The following is a 19,436-nucleotide window of genomic DNA, read 5'->3' as shown; positions in this document are numbered from 1 at the left end:
TCCGGGAAAGTATCACTTTTACTACTCGATATACAGGGTGGCCATTTGAAAACGAAACAGACGAGATTACAGACGAAATAAAGTTTTTCGATAGAAATGCTCGGACAGGTCGATTTCTGTTTCGAGGGGGACAACTTAAAATGTAGGTTACGGACGCATAGCGCTTCAACCCTTGTTACTACAACCCTCACCCCCAAATTTTGAATAGGGAAGATGGGGTGAGTGATACCTCATTTGAAAGGTATTTTTATACTGATTTCAGCACAGTAATTGTTTTTTCATTTTATGCATTAGTTCTCGAAATATTCTTGACTAAGTATTTGAAAATGAAGTAGTGTTTTCATGGCACTTGTAGTGTTTTGTGAAAAATCGACATTTTGAGCTTCAAAACAACCATGACTGTGGCTTCCTCCCTAACTAACTAACGCATGAATATTTCGAGAACTAATGCATAAAATGAAAAAACAATTACTGTGCTGAAATCAGTATAAAAATACCTTTAAATTGAGGTATCACTCACCCCATCTTCCCTATTCAAAAATTGGGGGTGGGGGTTGTAGCAGCAAGGGTTGAAGCGCTATGCGTCCGTAACCTACATCTTAAGTTGTCCCCCTCGAAACAGAAATCGACCTGTCCGAGCATTTCTATCGAAAAACTTTATTTCGTCTGTAATCTCGTCTGTTTCGTTTTCAAATGGCCACCCTGTATAATGAACTCTATCAAAATACGCAACCTGATGTTGACAAAAAATCATTAGATTGAATAATTTTTTAGCGTATGATAGTTACCGATTGATTGGAAAATATTTTTGCTTCAATATATCATTCATTCGCTGACAGCCCACAAAAACCTGTATTCTGGAATCAATGATCATTATTGGAGTTTGCGTTTCATTTTATTACTCTCTTCCGTTCCAACTAGTAGATCTAGTTCAGTTTGCTGTGATTAATATCAAAATTGGAGCTTTTTGTTCAACTTTTTCGATTCTCATACACTATTATGGATGTTATGGAATGTTTTGAATTCGAAAATGGGAGGTTTGAAAGAATAACATTCAAATATTTATGGCTTCATTATAAAATGATGAAAGAGAAGCTATGTAGGTTACATTCTTTTTTTTTGCTTCGTCAACAACTGAGAATTATAGTCTTTTTTCTGAAATTCGACCCTTATAAATTGTAAAATGCTACTAATCGTTTCAATAAACGAAAGATTTTAGATTATTATCAACATTTAGAATTCGAGACAGTAATTATTACTTTCTGACATGGCCAGACAATGATATCTTTGGTATACCATCTAAAATACCCTCGAGTGTCTGATTAATATGAAATGTACTTCGTAATGAAGCTACAATCTGTTCGCTATCTGAAAATAAAAAATTGAAGAATCGTGACTTGCACCTCATCTTGCCAAATCGACTTTAGTGAGATTAAAAATTCAAATCGATCTTGGCAGAATTTAATATGTGGCTGTTCTGAATAATATGTTGAATAGTGTGCAATTTTATCTAAGGGTCAGCTTTTCCTCACTTCGACATTTATCCATGAAAAATGCAGTCGAAATTGGAAAATATCGTAATAAAAATCTAATCAGAGTTTCATCGAATTTCAATAATACCGGTTTTTCATTGTTTGTTTGCACACCATGGTCAATATACCAATATTAACAGCCAAACATTGGGGGACAAATGAATCAAATTTACGAAGAATTAAATTAATAACATCCATAAAGAGAACACTTAAGGTTTTTATAGAATCCAAATATACTAAGACTGGCGTTTTCAACATAAGTTTCAAAGCAATTAGTTCATGCTCAGCAAATAAATAGTGTTGAGCAATTGCAATATATTGTTACAAATGCCTCATAGGTGTTAAATTCAGGACAAGTTGACATTTCTTATTGTTTCCAACCAAGTAATAACGTACCTTCACTTTTATGATGCTACCTTTGGACGTTTTTGAGCGCTCGCGTAAGAATCGATCATCACAATGTCTGTATCTTTCGAATTGTCCTAACTTCACATCAGTGCTTTTCTTTCTATTTTTCATATTATGGATTGTATTGGTTGGTTTCTAAATATATCTCGAAATTTTTTTTTATCCCCGTAACTTATTCAGATATTTCCATTCCATCTCTCAATACTTTCTACTAGTTGAAATAATTTTATTTCCAAATCTTTTCATTTATTTACTTTTTTCCAAAGTTGGAGGAACAATGCCGTTTTTAACCATATAGATTCGAACTCGATATAAAATACACGATTCATGTTTTCCCAACGTCTAGGCCTCCTCTTTCCAATTCAATTCCTTATGGCCTTAATCCACTTATGTTAATGTCTCTCGACCTACGATTCCTTGGAGAAGCAAGATACAAACCGCTCACACAAACTCGTCCTCAGCTTATCGTTGTAATTAAGAATTAAGGAATTGGCCGTCCGTTTACAATCTCTTGGAAAGTCCTCACCAGAAAAGTTTTTAGGCGTTCCATAATCTTTAATGTAACAGTAATGAGTATAATGTTACAGCATACAGTTGGCATTCCTCGGTATAAATGCTGTTGTTTGAGGCCATAATGAGTGCATAAGTGGGCACTTCTTACGATGTTAGATTATTTTAGTTGGTAATGTGCTAGTAGAATTTTCTGTTCATATGGAGTTGTCTTTTAACATGTTATGAGAGGTATGAAAAAATAGTTAAGAATGTTTCATGTGTATATAGGTGGAACAATAATAGAACCTTGCGGAACTCCAAATAACCAAACCCCTGCGCTCTAGCCATCCCATTGTGATACATCATTTGAAAGTTCGTAAAGAATACCCCACAACGTATAACGATAAAAGAAAAAGCAAGAAAAAATCGTATTCGCGGTGGTTTCAACTGAAAAACAAAAGTTAGGTTATAAGACCAATAAAAACCTGTACTGACTCAAAATTAAACTCTACCTGAACATTCTCACATCTTCCAAACGTCACTCATGAATTGTTACACAATACAATCGGTACAGAACCATTTTTATAATTGACCACTGTACGATCAACCCATAAGTGGCACTTATGCATAAGCCAAGCACACTCCCTACATAGAAACGTCTAATTAACAGGGTATTTTTTAGCAATTAAAATCTTTCACGGTAGAAGATTAATTGCAGCAGTTCCCCGGAGATGTATTTAAGCTACGATCATCTATGGCACGGGATTTGAAAGTTATGTCATGGAGCGAGGATATGACTGGTATTTTGGTCCGTGCTACGCTCGAACGGTTGGCCAGTTTACCTTGAAGTTGTTCAGATTAAGAGTGAGCCTAATGCTGTAATGGGCGTAGGTATTATGCACACGTTAACAAAGGACCTGGAGTCACTATTGTGCACTTGAATTGTCGGGGCACCTTTCTCTGCTTTCTTGAGGAAATGACGAACCTTTTGGGCGTTTTGAAAAAAATAGATACTTCCAAGAAGAAGTAGTTTGCTGATGTTGCGTTAGGTCATTTTGTGAGAGTTGATTTAGATGATATTATTTCACGTAATATAAATAGTTATCACAACGACGATAATTGTTTTTAATCCTTTGTTGATATTTAAAACTTTTCCTAAGTTTTTTATACTTTTGTGGATATTTGTGTTGAATTTTTATGTCTTCTGTATGATGTCACGATACTGCCAAGAAGTGATCATTCGAAAATCCTGTTAAGGAGATGATCAATCATATGAACTGTCAATAGGCTTGTCAGAAACAATTGTCTCTGATCTTGAATTAATTTATGTCATACCAGTTCGTTATTTCAAATTTATTGATTAGTTACTAATGTCATTATTAAGTACAATATGCCCTTGGGCATAATCAAAATGCTTTATAGTCTTTGGGTATAATGTGAAGAGAGAAATATTTTATATCTTTCATTAACACAACTATGAATCTTGTGATTTTGTTGAATTTGTTCATCTTTCAAAGTCCCTCATCATCCTCTCTGATTCTTATCCATAAAGAAACTAAAACTTCCATACAAAATCCACTAAAAGAAATCCTCGAATTCCATAATGACACACGTCATTTTTGTTCGGTCCACCTGGCATTATAATGATAAAAGACTTCGTAGAAATATTCTTGAAACCTATTATTTCCCTTTGTCCTCTTTCGTTACAGCCCGCCGTTTTACCTGATCCGACTCCTCTCGCTCTATCTCGAGATAGCCGATCTTAGATCACGGACTGCTAGATGAACAGGTAACTTTGCAGAAAAAGCGAAAAAGCTGAGTCTGCGAATCGCCACGGGGTTGAGGGAGTGAGAATTATTGCGAATACCGTTAGTACGCTTGATGGTGGCGCCGCGTATCTTCAAGAATCGCTTGGTATGCTCTGGGAGGTACGTAGAGCAGGTCTGTATCGAGGACGATTGACCCACTTGAAGTGTGAACTAGACAGAAACAGAAAGTGGTCTTTTTGGAGTTTATATCGAACTGAAACAGTCTACGTATTGTAAACTTCATCTTCTATTGGGACAACAATTTGAACTAAAACAAGCATAAAAAACAAAATGACCTTCTATCAAAGAGTTGTGTCTAGAATATGGACATTTATAATTACATTAGCCCCGAATTAAGAATTCTGAAAGAAATTCACATAGTAATTGTCTGCTCAAATAGTTACGCATATAACTTATATAAAATTCATATGAAACTTTTATTATTTATATAAAATTTGGACTCAATTTGATTGCAATTTCATTATAGACATTTTAGTGTTTATGTCTTCTCTCTTTGTTATTGTACATCTACCAAAGTTAATTTCAAATATTCTCTATACTCATCTTCATTTGACTATATGACCTTGCCTTGATAAATATTAAATATATAGACGAAACTTTGGCTTAGTCCAAGTTGGTAGCCTGATTACAATATTCCTAATTTTGGATGATTTCATGTTAATTCTGGTTGATACAATCTTTTGTCAGTTGAAATAGTATTTATAGGTGAATTAATCCATTTACATCTGATAAATATAATTGAAAGTGAAGGTTTTACACTATATCCTAATAATTAGCTTATTATGCATAGTTTGAAGTGGGGATTTACAGCTCCACTTGATATTCAAGCTACTTGACTTGGTCTTGACTTGAAATCAACTCAAGTTCAAGTCAATTGAAATTTTTTCAATATAAATTCGAGTACTTCACTTGACATTGAAGAACTACTACTTGACTTGAACTTGAAATGATTTCAAGTCAAGCCGAGATTTCCTAGTTGGAAAGCTTCTAGTTATTATTGGGCTAGATGTTCATCTATCCCTATGATAGTGTTCACTATCATTGAAAAGTACGTTATTATACTCATACTCAGTAATTGTTATTAGGGATTCATGGCTTGGCTTGATATTCAAGCTACTTGACTCAAGCTCAAGCCAAGTAGCTTGAGCTTGACTTGAAATCGACTCAAGTTCAAGTAGAAGTTTCCAATGTTGAGTCAATTATTTATTTATCAAGTAACATGACTTAACATTGAGAAACTATTACTTGACTTGAACTTGAGATGATTTCAAGTCAAGCTCAAGCTACTTGGCATGGCTAGAGTCAAGTAGCTTGAATCCCTAATTATTATGTGCTATTGAATACCATATCAGACACACTAAACCAAAAATTTCCAATGAAGCAGGTTCAGCCTCTTTCGTCGAGATTTTCCCAAGTCCGACCCTGCCCACCGCCATATACATGGAAGACAAATCTCACTCTCGATCTCTCGGCCGGCAGAAAACGACCTTTTTCAGTCTTATTCTGAATCCCGCTCACTTCAACCGCACAAGCGATATCAATCTGGTACGATCGTGTACAGACATCGTTACGATTTCAGAACACTCTCTGGAATCCTGTGAATCGTGCTGTTTAAGGTCTTCGGCGAGCTGTTGGTATTTTTCACGAAACCCGAATTATAAGCGACAAGCCCAGGAATGGGTCTGTCCGTGTTTTGCCCAGCTAATTAGTGGCCTTTGGATTCGATTTATCAGACTTGTAGATCTCTTGTTCGACTTGTTTCCATGGAGATCTCTCGAGACGGTGGCTATCTTCCTGTTTGCGAAAAATTAGGAAATTTTCTAGATCGAACGAGAGATTTTATGTGGCTTGAGAACATTGTAATTTGAGAGTCTGTGGATGCCAGACATCTTAGTATAAAAACTGAAAGTCCCTGTACTTTCAGGCTTGACTAGGGCTTCAGGCTTGATTTTCAAGCAACATGGCTTGAGCTGACTTGATTTCAAGTAAAAAGAAACATAAATGAAATCACTCTAAATCATAACAAAATAAAGAATTATCAAACAATAGAGTTTCTTAATATTGAGAAACCCCCTGGCTTTGTTTTATTCTATAATTTTTGCATCCAGGATCTAAGACACATGAGGCATATTATAAATTTGTCGCCTAACCTATTGCGGGTGTTTGTAACTGTAAGAGCAGCTCTGGAAAATTGTCTTTCAACAGGAGCTGAAAATGCAGGCGTTGATAAAAAATCCTTGGCCATTTTCGTCATGTTTGGAAAGATATTCCTGAAACTACCAAAAGATTTCATAGAAATGTGAGAGAACTACTTATAAAGTCACACTGGCGAATGCTTCAGTCTCTCGGCGATAGAGGAATCCCCTTATTTAGTCCAAGTGCACATGAGATTGCAGAAATATATGCCGTGCGACGCGTGCATATCAAGCCCAAGTAATATCAAGTAGCTTGATATCAAGTCAAGCAATAAATATCTAAAATCAAGTCAAGTCAAGCTCAAGTATGTAATTTTTCTCGAGCTTGATTTTCAAGTCAAGTAGTTGGTTAAAACGTCAAGCTACTTGGCTTGATGAATTCCTAGACTCTATCTGGAATAGTTCCTCAACAGTTTCGCGTGCACTGCATCATCACTCCAAATTCTGCAATTCTGTTTGTTTATTCAACCATTCAACTAAAAATGAGCTCCATCACAATTTTTCGATAAATTATTTATCAGGTCCATGGGCGAAATCAGAGAATAAACGACATTTATGGTAGTCTAATGGCTTCAGTTCTCGAACCTCTTGCATTATGAAAGGATGTTAATCCAAATCTTCCCTTAAAATTATTCATGTTGTTGTTCGAGAAAGATTTAATTGTTGAGAAAGACTTGGAACTGATGAGAACTGATTTTTATAAAACAATTGAACTATTTCTAAACGTTATTGAAAATCTTTCGCTTATTAAATGGCAAAATTTAGTGAACACAAAAGACATAAGAAATGTCGAAAAAATTATATTATAAATGTTGCCATTATAAACTCTTCAAATTGTGGTATTCCTATTGTATATCTACGGAAAGATGTCTTCCTAAGTACAGAAATTTGTAAACCTTCTTTCATCCATTATGCATAGTCCTACTAAGTTTCGACTCGTATCGGTTTTTCTCGAGTTATTGCTATAGTCCAAAGCCAAACGAAACCGAGGTCCACCAGAAAAGCAACAATGAAAGGGATCTGCACCGACAACATCGAATTCAATTGGTCTAGACGTTCAACACCCCTCAATTTTCATTCTCCAACGCCTTCTTCTTGTCCTCTGGCTTATTTAAACCCAAGTCGCATATCTTATTGGTAAACAGCCAAGGAGAATGCGATCTCCGTATCAGCCAGCGCTGTCAGAAATGCATGTACAGGACCTCGAAGCATGCTTCGAGCTACATGAATTATTGTTATTACTTATGACAGTCATGGTTCTGTTTTTGTGATTTTGTGGTGCGGCGTAAAAAGTTGAACTTATTATTCGATGAAATGATTTAATAACGTCAGGACGTATTGGGACGAAAACAATGGGCATCTTTGTTTTGGTAACAGACCACTTGGCTGTTTTGAGCTTTCGGCGCCTCGGTCAAATTTGATGTTTTAATTGTTAATTTTGGTCTCGTTTGGGGATCGACTTACAAAGATGCATTGGGTCGAATTTCTTGATAAAAAAGTTGTTTGGTCTATCTTATACATAGTTTCAGTAACTTCAATTGAACACCAAAACGAGCTCTCAAAAATGCAGATTATAAAATGATAATAGAAAAAAAGAATAGATATAGACAGGTTAAGGAGTGATAAAAGCTGAATATTTATAGTGCACTTAAAAATTGTGATATAGTGATAGAGCAATTAGGCATATACCTTATTCATCTATTATCCTAAAAAAAATTCGAAAAAACTTGTCCAAATAGTTTCAATAAGCGCGCTAATGTTTTCATTACTGGTTTTCATCTCGGGGCTACAATATCGACACTCAGAATCTTTACGATCAATTAAAAAACTTTCCAGAATCGAAAACCTGTATTGATCCATGATTATTACAAAGTGTTCGTTAACTGAGTAGAAACGCCTACGTTAAAATCTATAATTGACATTCACGAAGTAGTAAGAGATGGAAGGGATAGATCCATTCATAAATATTCAAATCACTTCGGATAAACTACATATAAGGAGTTTTCACTGACTAACATCAACGACCAACTCTTGCAAAATAGAGTCGTTGAAGAAATAATTGACCTTCTATCGAGCCGCATGAACAACAGATCCAAACCGCAAAGTTCTACGTTAAAGGAAAAGCATCTCTTGAAGATGAAGGACAAAATAAAACACCTCGCCTTGAAATGAACGTGTGCGATCTTGAAACTTGAGGACCTACGAGGACCACACAAACGTTGGCGAAAGCAAGTCTTGCATCAAAGATAATAAACAGATTGAGACAGGTGGACTTAAACCGGAAGAAACATAATCTAGATCTTTGGTAGATCCATTTAAATAACTCTCTGCTCCACTTGAACACCATCTCCGCCATATGTTTATATTTCATAATCATATACTGTGTTAATTTCTTCCAAATGTGACGTTATAATGTATGAAATCATTTTTCTAAAATATTAAAATATCTATTGTGTATTAGTATATAACTAAGTAACCATAGAGTTGGCGGTGTATTGCTATTAGGACATTAACTCTCCTACTACAACACCTTGTAATTTTTTCATCACCATATCAATCTTCCAGAGGTGTGTTGTAGCAGACATTCAGTCTTTACTCTCTGTTTTACGCCAACTTGAAGTAATAATTCATTCCATTGTAACCCAAACAGAGCTTCGGGAGTGCCAACTGCACGAAAAGAGAAACAGTGACAAGCGATTAGTGCAATGAAGGTTTAAAAAGTTGTATATATGATGAGGAGGTTGAGTTCGAATTGGTTTATACTTGATACTGGTGGGCGGACTTGTTGGGTATTGATAGATTTGACATAGGAATTAGAAATCGGAAATTCTATAGTCGCTTCACAACCCGTTTAGAATGAAGATGATATTGAGGAACTTCTTTCTTTGGTGAATAATTTCCAATCACTTAGCGTTGGATATTTCTAAGATGAAATTATGAACAGTTAATAAAATGATGATTATAATGTTTACTTTTTCAGGTTTCAATATTATATAATAATTTCTTATTTAAGGCACTTGTATTATATTCATTTATACATAAAAATGTACATCTATTAAGCCAACTGATCTGATCTCAATGAAAATATATATTTAACACTGAATGCTCAACAGTCATCTGCATAATTTCCTTCCACAATTTAAACTTAACATCATACTAACTCGAACTTTTTTTTTTCAGTTTGCATCGGCACCAATGCCCGAATGTCGGTTCCCTCCAATAGAGAACACCATTATGCCAACCTCAAGGACAGATTCACGAACTGTACATACGTTGATGGTAACCTTGAGCTGACATGGCTGAAAGACGACAGTTTAGACCTCAGTTTCCTTCAGTACATCAGGGAAGTAACGGGATACGTTCTGATCTCACACGTGGAAATCAAGAGGATAGTTCTACCGAAGCTCCAAATCATCAGAGGAAGAACTCTCTTCAGGATGAACAACGGAGGTGAAGAATTCTCCTTGATAGTATCCTTATCCAAGATGTACACCCTTGAACTGCCTGCTTTGAGAGATGTCTTAAGCGGAAATATTGGACTGTTCAACAATTATAACCTATGTCATGTGAAAACGATAAACTGGGAAGAAATTATGTCTGACCCAAACTCCAAGTATAGTTACGTATACAACTTCACCTCCCCTGAAAGAATATGCCCCTCTTGTGATAAAAAATGTGAGGCTGGTTGTTGGGGCGAAGGAGAAGAAAATTGCCAGAAATTCTCGAAAGTGAACTGTAGTCCTCAGTGTTTTGGGGGCAGGTGCTTTGGATCTCAACCTAGAGAGTGCTGCCATCTGTTTTGCGCCGGAGGTTGCGTAGGGCCAAAACAAGGCGACTGTATTGCTTGTAAGAATTTCTACAACGACGGTGAATGTACTCAAGAATGCCCTCCGATGCAGATATACAACACTGTTAATTATTCTTGGGTCCCAAACCCCAAAGGAAAGTACGCTTATGGTGCTACTTGCGTCGAGAAATGTCCTGAACATCTCCTCAAGGATAATGGCGCTTGTGTACGTACATGTCCTCCCCAAAAGAGAGCGAAGAACGGAGAATGCATACCATGTGAAGGACCTTGCCCAAAAACATGTCCAGGAAGTGATGGACCTGTCCATTCTGGTAATATAGAGAATTACAGAGGATGCACAGTTATAGAAGGTCATCTCCACATATTAGAGAACAGCTTCAATCCGTACCAACAAATCTTTCCAAACTACACATTTGGTGAAAGATACCCAGCGATGCATCCTAACAAACTAGAGGTGTTCAGCACCCTCAAAGAAGTGACAGGATTTATAGACATACAAGCCAATCATCCAGATTTCAAAAACCTTTCCTACTTCCGTAATCTAGAAATAATCGGAGGTAGGGAACTTCACGAGTACTTTTCATCGTTGTATATCGTGAAGACATCCTTGCAGTCCTTGGAACTCAAATCCCTGAAAAAGATCAACGCTGGTACTGTTGTCATTCTGGAGAATAAAGATCTTTGTTTGGCTTCAAGTATAAACTGGTCAAAAATAAAGAAGAGTAAGGAACATAGTTTGATGATCAGCAATAATACAGATCCCAGTGTTTGTAAGCGGAAGAAGTTGGTTTGTGATGATCAATGTAGTGTAGATGGATGCTGGGGAGCTGGACCTGATCAGTGCTTGTCTTGCGCGCATTTCAGGCTTGGAGATACTTGTTTGCAGAACTGCAGCGCTCTATCTGGGTAAGTAAACAATTCATATTCATTTTGGAAATCTCATTGGCTGGAGCATATTGCAAATATTGTAATAATTTTCGGCACCCTTTGAGTTAGTATAGAAAATTCAATCAAATCTACATAAGCCATTTTTCCACCATAAATAATAGCCACATATTCTGCAAACACTTCGACACAGTAGTAAATGACAATCTTTTCAGTACATACCAAGCTACACACAATGAATGCAAACCTTGCCACGAAGAATGCGGAGGCTCTTGTACAGGACCAACGGCAGACCGTTGCACCAACTGCAAACACTTTAAAGACGGTCCTTTCTGCGTCTCCAAATGTCCCATCAACAAATACGAAGATAACGGAATCTGCAAATCATGCCATGAAAACTGCGTTGACGGTTGTACAGGTTTGAAGAACATCGTAGGACCTGAAGGTTGCAACTCCTGCGAGAAGGCCATCATGAGGGAGAACTCCATGGATATATGCCTGAGGAAGGATGAACCTTGTCCTGATGGTTATTACGATGATTGGGTGGTGCCACATGAGCAGGCGTCACTTTTGAAGCCTCTGGCAGGGAAGGCTATCTGCAGGAAATGTCATCCAAGGTAATTTCATCCTCCTTTACCAAACTCTTATAATATGCTATATTCAAAGTTGCGTCTTTCTTATCATAAACAATTATTTGACCTGTTGTCTTCTTCTCCAGGTGTGAAACATGCACAGGCTATGGTTTCCACGTATTCATGTGCACCAGGTGCGCAAGGTACAGAGATGGAGAGCAATGTGTGGATGATTGTCCCTCCGACAACTATCCAGATGATACTTCCAGGGAATGCAAGCAATGTCATCCAGAATGCAGGGGATGTACAGGACCTGGCCCAGAACACTGCCTAGTCTGTCAAAACTTCAAAATTTACGATGACAACGACGTGGGTCCAAACAATAGTTTCACCTGTGTGGCTACCTGTCCTCCAGAATTTCCCCACAGGACTTATCCAGTGAATTCCAGCGCCTACTGTGGTGACAAATCGACAGCTTCCATGTTCATTACTTCTTTGGATAGTGGAAAGAGCTTGCTTATTGTGGCTTGTGCTGTGTTTGGATTCTTTATGATAGTGGTTGTCATCTTGATTTTCTTGTACTGCTACTGCAGGAAGATGAAGGAGAAGGAGAACGCTTTGAAAATGACTCTGACATTGACCGCTATTGAAGACGAACCTTTGAGACCTACCAACGTGTTGCCAAATGTTGCCCAGTTGAGGATTATTAAGGAGACAGAGATAAGGAAAGGAAGCTTTCTTGGATTTGGAGCTTTTGGTACCGTGTACAAGGTGAGATTTTAAATTGAGCTGATTTGTACTCAATATAGATATATAATTGAACTATTCTGAAATGAATTTCATGAATATCGTTAATATTTTTGAGTTTGCTAAGGAGTATAATATGAGATTTATGAAGATATTTTTATCTTTGAAAGTATCTAATTTTGATTCGAATTGATCAACAGGGTGTTTGGATACCAGAAGGAGAACACAATAAGATCCCAGTCGCCATCAAAGTATTACGAGCAGAGACAGGTGCAAATACCAGCAAAGAATTCTTGGAAGAAGCGTACATTATGGCCACAGTCGATCATCCTAACCTACTACAACTGCTGGCCGTTTGTATGACATCTGACATGATGCTAGTAACCCAACTAATGCCACTTGGATGCCTATTGGATTTCGTTAGGAACAACAGGGAGAAAATAGGATCCAAGTATCTGCTGAACTGGTGTACACAGATTGCAAGAGGTACGTTCGTCGTATTGAGTTTCACAAATATTCTTTTTCTTCGTATGAGACATCTCTATGTGCTCTAATAACGTTTAGTTAGTCACAGTTGCGTGAGACTGTTCTGTTCTTGAATATATCCTAAATACTTACCTGCAATTATTTTTTAGATCTAGGTTAACTTTCTTTGCCCACTAATAGTATTATTATACCTACAAGAGCACTTGAGGACATATTTATTAGATATATCATCAATAGTTTGTAGTTTACCAATAATTCTCTTCGTTTCCAGGTATGGCATATCTCGAAGAAAAACGACTTGTCCACAGGGACTTGGCAGCACGAAACGTCTTAGTACAAACTCCAGGGTGTGTCAAGATCACCGATTTTGGTCTCGCCAAGCTCCTGGACATCAACGAAGAAGAGTACAAAGCAGCCGGTGGAAAAATGCCAATAAAATGGCTAGCCCTCGAATGCATCCAACATAGGATATTCACGCACAAATCCGACGTTTGGGCGTTTGGAGTGACAGTTTGGGAACTTCTTACCTTCGGCAAGCGACCTTACGACAATATACCTGCTAGAGATGTACCTGAAATTTTGGAGAAGGGGGAGAGACTGCCCCAGCCTTCAGTTGCCAGCATCGACATCTATATGGTGATGATAAAATGTTGGATGTTAGATGCTGAGAGTCGACCTAGCTTTAAAGAGTTAGTGGACGAGTTTTCGAAGATGGCCAGAGATCCTGGCAGGTATCTTGCTATTCCTGGTGATAAGTTTATGAGACTGCAGAACTCCCAGATAATTCACGTAAGTGACTCTTTCTTGGTATTAATTAGAGAAACCAACTCAAAACCTTGGAAAATTTGATACTAAATGGATTTATTTTCAGGACCCAAGATCTTTCGGTACTCCAAGTATTGAAACTAGTGAAACTCAGTCTGAAGGAGTTTTAGGAGAAGAGTATCTCCAACCAAAATCGAGGGCTCCTCTACGTGGACTGTCTTCTTTAACCCCTATACCCTCTAATAGTGATAAGTTGTGGCCATCACTTTCACAATTTTCGGAAGGAAGTGTGGCTTCCCAGTACCAAAACAACTTCAACCACAAACTCTTGAGATATTCCCAGCAGGAGCCAACGTCTTTGGGAACTATGAAATCCGACATTTCGAAATTCAGGTTGGTTCATGATTTCACTAATACCATATATCTTACTTATGTAGCGTTATATAGATCTATATAGTCTGGTAGTAAAAATTGAAGATTTGTGTTCATTATAAAAACCAAATAGATCTATGGAACTACTCAGCTATAAGGATCTCCTCATTTGCACACAGGACGATCATACTAAACAAATATTTGTTTTTATTCCAGTGGTGAATCGGTGAAGATGCGAGATGACACAGGATCTGATGAATACGACTCTGGCAGCAGAGCTCAGGCCCAGGTAGGCAATCTCAAACTTGATCTTCCTGTAGATGAGGATGACTACTTAATGCCTTCACCACAGAATTCAGTAGCTGCTTCTGCCTACGTTGACATCATAGACTCGAAGTCGGATGCAGGAAGCAACACCTATGTGACCTACCCTGAGTTCTACAAGACCAACATCGACAATCCAGAGTATCTCCTCAACAACGAACCTCCTACCCAGACCATCGGTCTACCACCAGTGCCAGAGTTTGTGCAGGCTACGACGTCATCGAATAACTCTGAGAGCTCCATGATACCACCCACGCAGACACCTAGAAGTTCTGAGGAGGAATCTGACCACGAGTACTACAACGACTTCGACAGGATGCAGAGAGAACTGCAACCTCTCAAATGTGGCAACGACACCACTGTAGTTGGATGGAGTGTGTAGTTTAGATCACTTCCTAGGGATTAGAACTGAGTCGTAGGGTTTGCATTGAAATTTCTAGGTACTCGGAAGAAAAAAAGAGTACCAATCCCAGTGATGAGGTGGAGAATGAGAGAATGAACTCTAGTTCTTGCCACCTAAATTTTATTCCAAGGGTCTCTTAACTTATGCCAAAATCTTCATAGTGAAGAAGTGATACTAAATCATATCTTTTTCTACGAATTTACAAGTCAGTTTCGGGCTTCACTTTCTGAGTCTTTTACACATTTCGATGTATCTATAGCAATAACTATACGCACAAATTTTGGGTCATTTTCCATATTGCTTGCGATCTGAAGGGCCTGTAGTACTTCCTGAGAAGGGCTGTGCCAAAAGAATGTTTCCGTGTTACTTAATGTTGAATAGTTAGGTTGTAGATGTTAAGTCCTTCAAACCTGTCAATCGAATTGTGAAATGACAATAACTTAGTGCCATTTGGGTTATGGCAGACTGTACATAATTTTGAATGTCTGGAGAAGCGTTTCCTTGTATAGAAATGATGTAGATATAGTTTTTTTTACTAATATATCGGGTGAGCTATTAAATCTGCCAATATTTACGGAATCCAACTTCGATCGACCCAAACTCCAAACCAATATTACCCTAATTCTACAGCAAATTTTTGTATGATATCAGTTTTTGTTTTCTTCATGAAATTTTTGATTTTTTTCAGTTTTCAATGATAGTTTTGAAAATTACGATCGAAGTAGGATCCAACTGATATATCCTAGAATTATCTTGCCCCTTCTTATCTGTGATATAACTAATTTAACCTGTATAAAATGATATTTGAACAAATAATTTTGTAAAGCACGAGACAATTCCTCCATTTGTATGTTAATAGTTTCTCCTACGTTTTTTTTCTCGAATGAAATCTCAACTGTATGTATTTTTTGTAATTTTAAATATGTCAAATTTTATGATTTGTTAATTCTCTGTTTTGTTTGCGCTAAGTTCGTGCCATTTTATTTTTATGTATCAAGTGCCTTAGTGTAATAAAGATTTGGAAGAATTCTTTACATACTTGTATATTTAATGAAGAAATTAATAAATATATATTGAATAATTTCAGAGTTTTTTCTTTGAATTTCAACCTTCATTTCGAAGTTTCGAAAATTTTAGAGTGATATTGAAACTTATTAATTTCTCTTTTATCATCTTTTTTCACTACTACTAAACTTATTTTACTATTTTCGACTTAAAGGAATGCTATGTGTACCAATTATTGAAAAACATATATTTGTATATGGAGACCTTTATTCTCTACTGTAGAACATTGAAAAAATAAATCTTAAATTCGAAAATATCAGGATGTTTTCGAATTTGAGATAAAGAAGAAAATAGACATCCACATCCTGGTGTGGGTATCTATAATCTATTTTGCTATGGCCGAATAAATTTGAATAACAGTGAATACTGATAAGTTGAGGTGGACAGTTTCATATGCTCTTATTGAAGTTCAACACTGAACCAAGTTTTTTCCTTATTTTAGGTGAGGTCCACTTATGTCCTGAACCCTGTGTTGGATTTGATTCGCTGGTAGACACCCCTTCATCCACGTCATCTGATTCTGTCTTGATCTCCATTTTCTGCAGAAAAAATCAATGTTATTCTTCCAAATTTCTTCATCATTTAGCGTTTCTATTTAATTCTTTAATTGGCTTATTTAAATCAATATTATTAAGTGTTCCACAGACTTCCAAATAGCTCACATCTATTTAGAGGTATTTGAATTTTTTTTTCCTCCCTAATTTACTTCGATACCACATTTTGAGAGTGTTGTACTTTTTAACTTTTTTCTGTTATTGAGTTAGTATCTGGTTTTCATTAATTCAAATAGATTTAAAATACCATCTGCATTTTAAATACATGAATTGGGAGAAAAATACTGACGTGAAGTCAGGAGCTTTAGGAGTGCTGTTTCATTCAGTGCTATTTGCGCCCTTGGACGCAAAAGGACTGTACCTATATAGGTGTATATGAGAAGTGATTTCACAAGTTCTGGTAATTGTTTGTTCACTATATCACTAAATTTTTGTTGTTGATATTTGCGAAAAACTGACTGTAATTTCAATTCAAATACCTAAAACAGCCTTTTTTATTTCAGAATCAAAATGATTCATCAGTTAAAGAAGCACTGTACTAAAAGGTCCAAATGATGTTCTAAAATTTCAATTCAATTCAAACCAAATAATATTTCCCAACAGATTCTGATACTCACCTGGACGATGAGCCTCAAGTATTGTTGTTGAGTTTCCAAGGCATACGACAAATCTTTAAGCCTCCTCTTAGTTTTCGAAATTTCCGTCACAAGATAATCCTCCGTATTATCAACGCCCACTACGTCCATGGCTGAGAAAATAAAGGGCAGAAGTTAGATTCTATCCGAAATTATTCAGAAACATTCTGACTTTTGCTAATTGAACAGATTAGCTGGCTCTGAAAATAAAGCTGGGGACGATGAGATAAGTAAGCGAAATTTTCACATAAACGATTTTCTGTCTTGTAAAAAAGAGTTACAATGACGTTTGCCAGAAAACAGATAAGTTTGAGACTTGATTTTTCGTAGAAAGCCACATATTATCAGGTGTGTGAATAAGTCTTTCCCGTTTTTTGTAAGAGATGGCGCCACCAATACTGTGCGAGTATTTAATGGTTACATATGTCATAATCAAAGCTTATTCATCTGTCAACAATTTCACACTAACACATTAGTTGAAATTTTTTCGCATCATAAATTTTTGAAATCGTGAAAATGTCGAAATTTGAGCCGAGTCGACGTCATTTGCGGGAAGTTTCACTTTATTGGTTCAATTTGAAGAAATCTGCTGCCGAGGCGCATCGGTTGCTTCAGGAAGCTTATGGAGAAGGTTGTGTCGATGATTCAAGTGTTCGCGGATGGTTTCGACGCTTCAAAAGAGGAGATTTCGACGTGGAAGACAAGGAGCGTTCCGGGAGGCCGCAAATCTTTGAAGATCAAGAATTGGCGACTTTGCTTGATGAAGATTCGTGTCAAACGCAAGAAGAACCTGCTGAAGCATTGGGAGTTGACCGAACAACCATTTCCAAGCGTTTGAAAGCCATGGGAATGATCCAAAAGCAAGGAAATTGGGTGCCGTACGAACTGAAGCTGAGAGACGTCGAACGGCGTTTTTTCACTTGCGAACAGCTGCTTCAGCGACATAAAAGAAAGGGTTTTCTGCATCGTATCGTGACTGGCGATGAAAAGTGGATCCGTTACGATAATCCGAAGCGAAGAAAATCATGGGGACTACCCGGCCATGCATCATCATCGACGGCCAAGCCAAATATTCATGGCGCCAAGCTCATGCTCTGTATATGGTGGGACCAGCTATGTGTGGTTTACTATGAGCTTCTGAAACCGAATGAAAGGATCACAGGCGAGGTCTATCGACGACAATTGATGCGTTTGAGCCGCGCACTGCGAGAAAAACGGCCACAATACTCCGACAAAGTTATTTTGCAACATGACAATGCTCGCCCACATGTTGCACAGCCGGTGAAAACATACTTAGAAACGCTCAAATGGGAAGTCCTACCCCACCCGCCGTATAGTCCAGACATTGCTCCGTCTGATTACCATCTCTTCAGATCGATGACGCATGGCCTGGCTGACCAGCACTTCCATTCCTACGAGGAAGCCAAAAAATGGGTGGATGACTGGATAGAGGCCAAACCGGTCGAATTTTTTCGTAACGGGATTCGTATGTTGCCAGAAAGATGGGGAAAAGTTGTAGCTAGCGATGGCCAATACTTTCAATAATTCATTTGTAACCATTTTTTCACAATAAAGGCTCAAAATTTGAAAAAAAACGGGAAAGACTTATTCACACACCTTATATATGCAATATTTTCAGGATTTAGAATATTTAGGATCGTCATCTGAATAACAGTAAATGTGAAGTATCTTACTTTATCGAGAAATTTCTTTTCACAGAATTAGGTAATACATAACGTTGTAGAGTAAAAATATTTGAAGAAAAATATACATATATGAAAGAGTCAGCCAAATATTTCCCTTATTATGAATTTGTTTAGAAAACGAAGTGGAAGATACTTGTCAATTTTTATTTGTTCAACTTGTAATTGTAAGCATGTTTTTGTGGGTCGTACTGTATGTTATTTTTTCAAAGGAGTGAAGATGAAAGAGTGAAAAAAAGGCCGAGAATCATTATCATAAAATTGGAACTCAATTTGTAATGACAATCTTTATTTTCACGTTCCTATTGTTATAAAAATTCGGCAAATGTATTCATTTATGCATCTAAACGAATAATATTCGAAGTTTTCATAATTGAATCTATCCAGCTATTAAAAATATGCAATACCATTTCATACAGCTGAAAATATGATATGTAAATGTGGAATATTTCCATTTTCCCTCGTCTACATATGAAAGCAATGACAAAACACAATTATTTGTTTAGATTTGTTTCACAAAATCGCAGTACGAGGACTGGAACAAAAACGAACTGACATTAAGCTTTTTGAGGACAAACCACCGAAATATAATCGATCTCATACCGTTTTTTCTTGCAGTGAGATGAAATAAGGCATTCTGCATTTTTCCTGTAAAGGTTGA

At 37.0% G+C, this 19,436-nt stretch overlaps 2 protein-coding genes across 13 annotated transcripts in view; one reads left to right on the top strand and one right to left on the bottom strand.

Moving 5' to 3' along the window:
- Window positions 1-15,901, top strand: part of LOC123674227 (epidermal growth factor receptor) — a 160,130-nt gene extending 144,229 nt beyond the window's left edge. For 3 of the 4 annotated variants that reach the window (XM_045609154.1, XM_045609152.1, XM_045609151.1), the window contains 7 exons: window positions 9,637-11,170; window positions 11,365-11,766; window positions 11,868-12,492; window positions 12,669-12,954; window positions 13,226-13,743; window positions 13,826-14,112; window positions 14,308-15,901. In XM_045609154.1, the coding sequence (XP_045465110.1) occupies window positions 9,637-11,170; window positions 11,365-11,766; window positions 11,868-12,492; window positions 12,669-12,954; window positions 13,226-13,743; window positions 13,826-14,112; window positions 14,308-14,797 (4,142 nt within the window). In that variant the 3' untranslated portion in view covers window positions 14,798-15,901. The remainder of the gene's footprint in view (window positions 1-9,636; window positions 11,171-11,364; window positions 11,767-11,867; window positions 12,493-12,668; window positions 12,955-13,225; window positions 13,744-13,825; window positions 14,113-14,307) is intronic. The other variant, XM_045609153.1, reaches the window with a different exon arrangement.
- A 173-nt stretch (window positions 15,902-16,074) lies between these two features.
- LOC123673156 (transient receptor potential cation channel subfamily A member 1) overlaps window positions 16,075-19,436 on the bottom strand; it is a 52,248-nt gene continuing 48,886 nt past the window's right edge. For 5 of the 9 annotated variants that reach the window (XM_045607606.1, XM_045607605.1, XM_045607608.1 and 2 more), the window contains 3 exons: window positions 19,379-19,423; window positions 17,055-17,185; window positions 16,075-16,422 (listed from right to left, as the gene is read on the bottom strand). In XM_045607606.1, coding sequence (XP_045463562.1) covers window positions 16,273-16,422; window positions 17,055-17,185; window positions 19,379-19,423 — 326 coding nt within the window. In that variant the 3' untranslated portion in view covers window positions 16,075-16,272. The remainder of the gene's footprint in view (window positions 16,423-17,054; window positions 17,186-19,378; window positions 19,424-19,436) is intronic. The other 4 variants (XM_045607609.1, XM_045607610.1, XM_045607614.1 and 1 more) reach the window with 1 other exon arrangement.

The sequence above is a fragment of the Harmonia axyridis genome, chromosome 2 (genome assembly GCF_914767665.1).
Source record: "Harmonia axyridis chromosome 2, icHarAxyr1.1, whole genome shotgun sequence".
Taxonomy (NCBI): Eukaryota; Metazoa; Arthropoda; class Insecta; order Coleoptera; family Coccinellidae; genus Harmonia; species Harmonia axyridis.
Note: the sequence above shows the minus strand (reverse complement) of the source record. Positions and strands in the feature narration are given on the sequence as shown.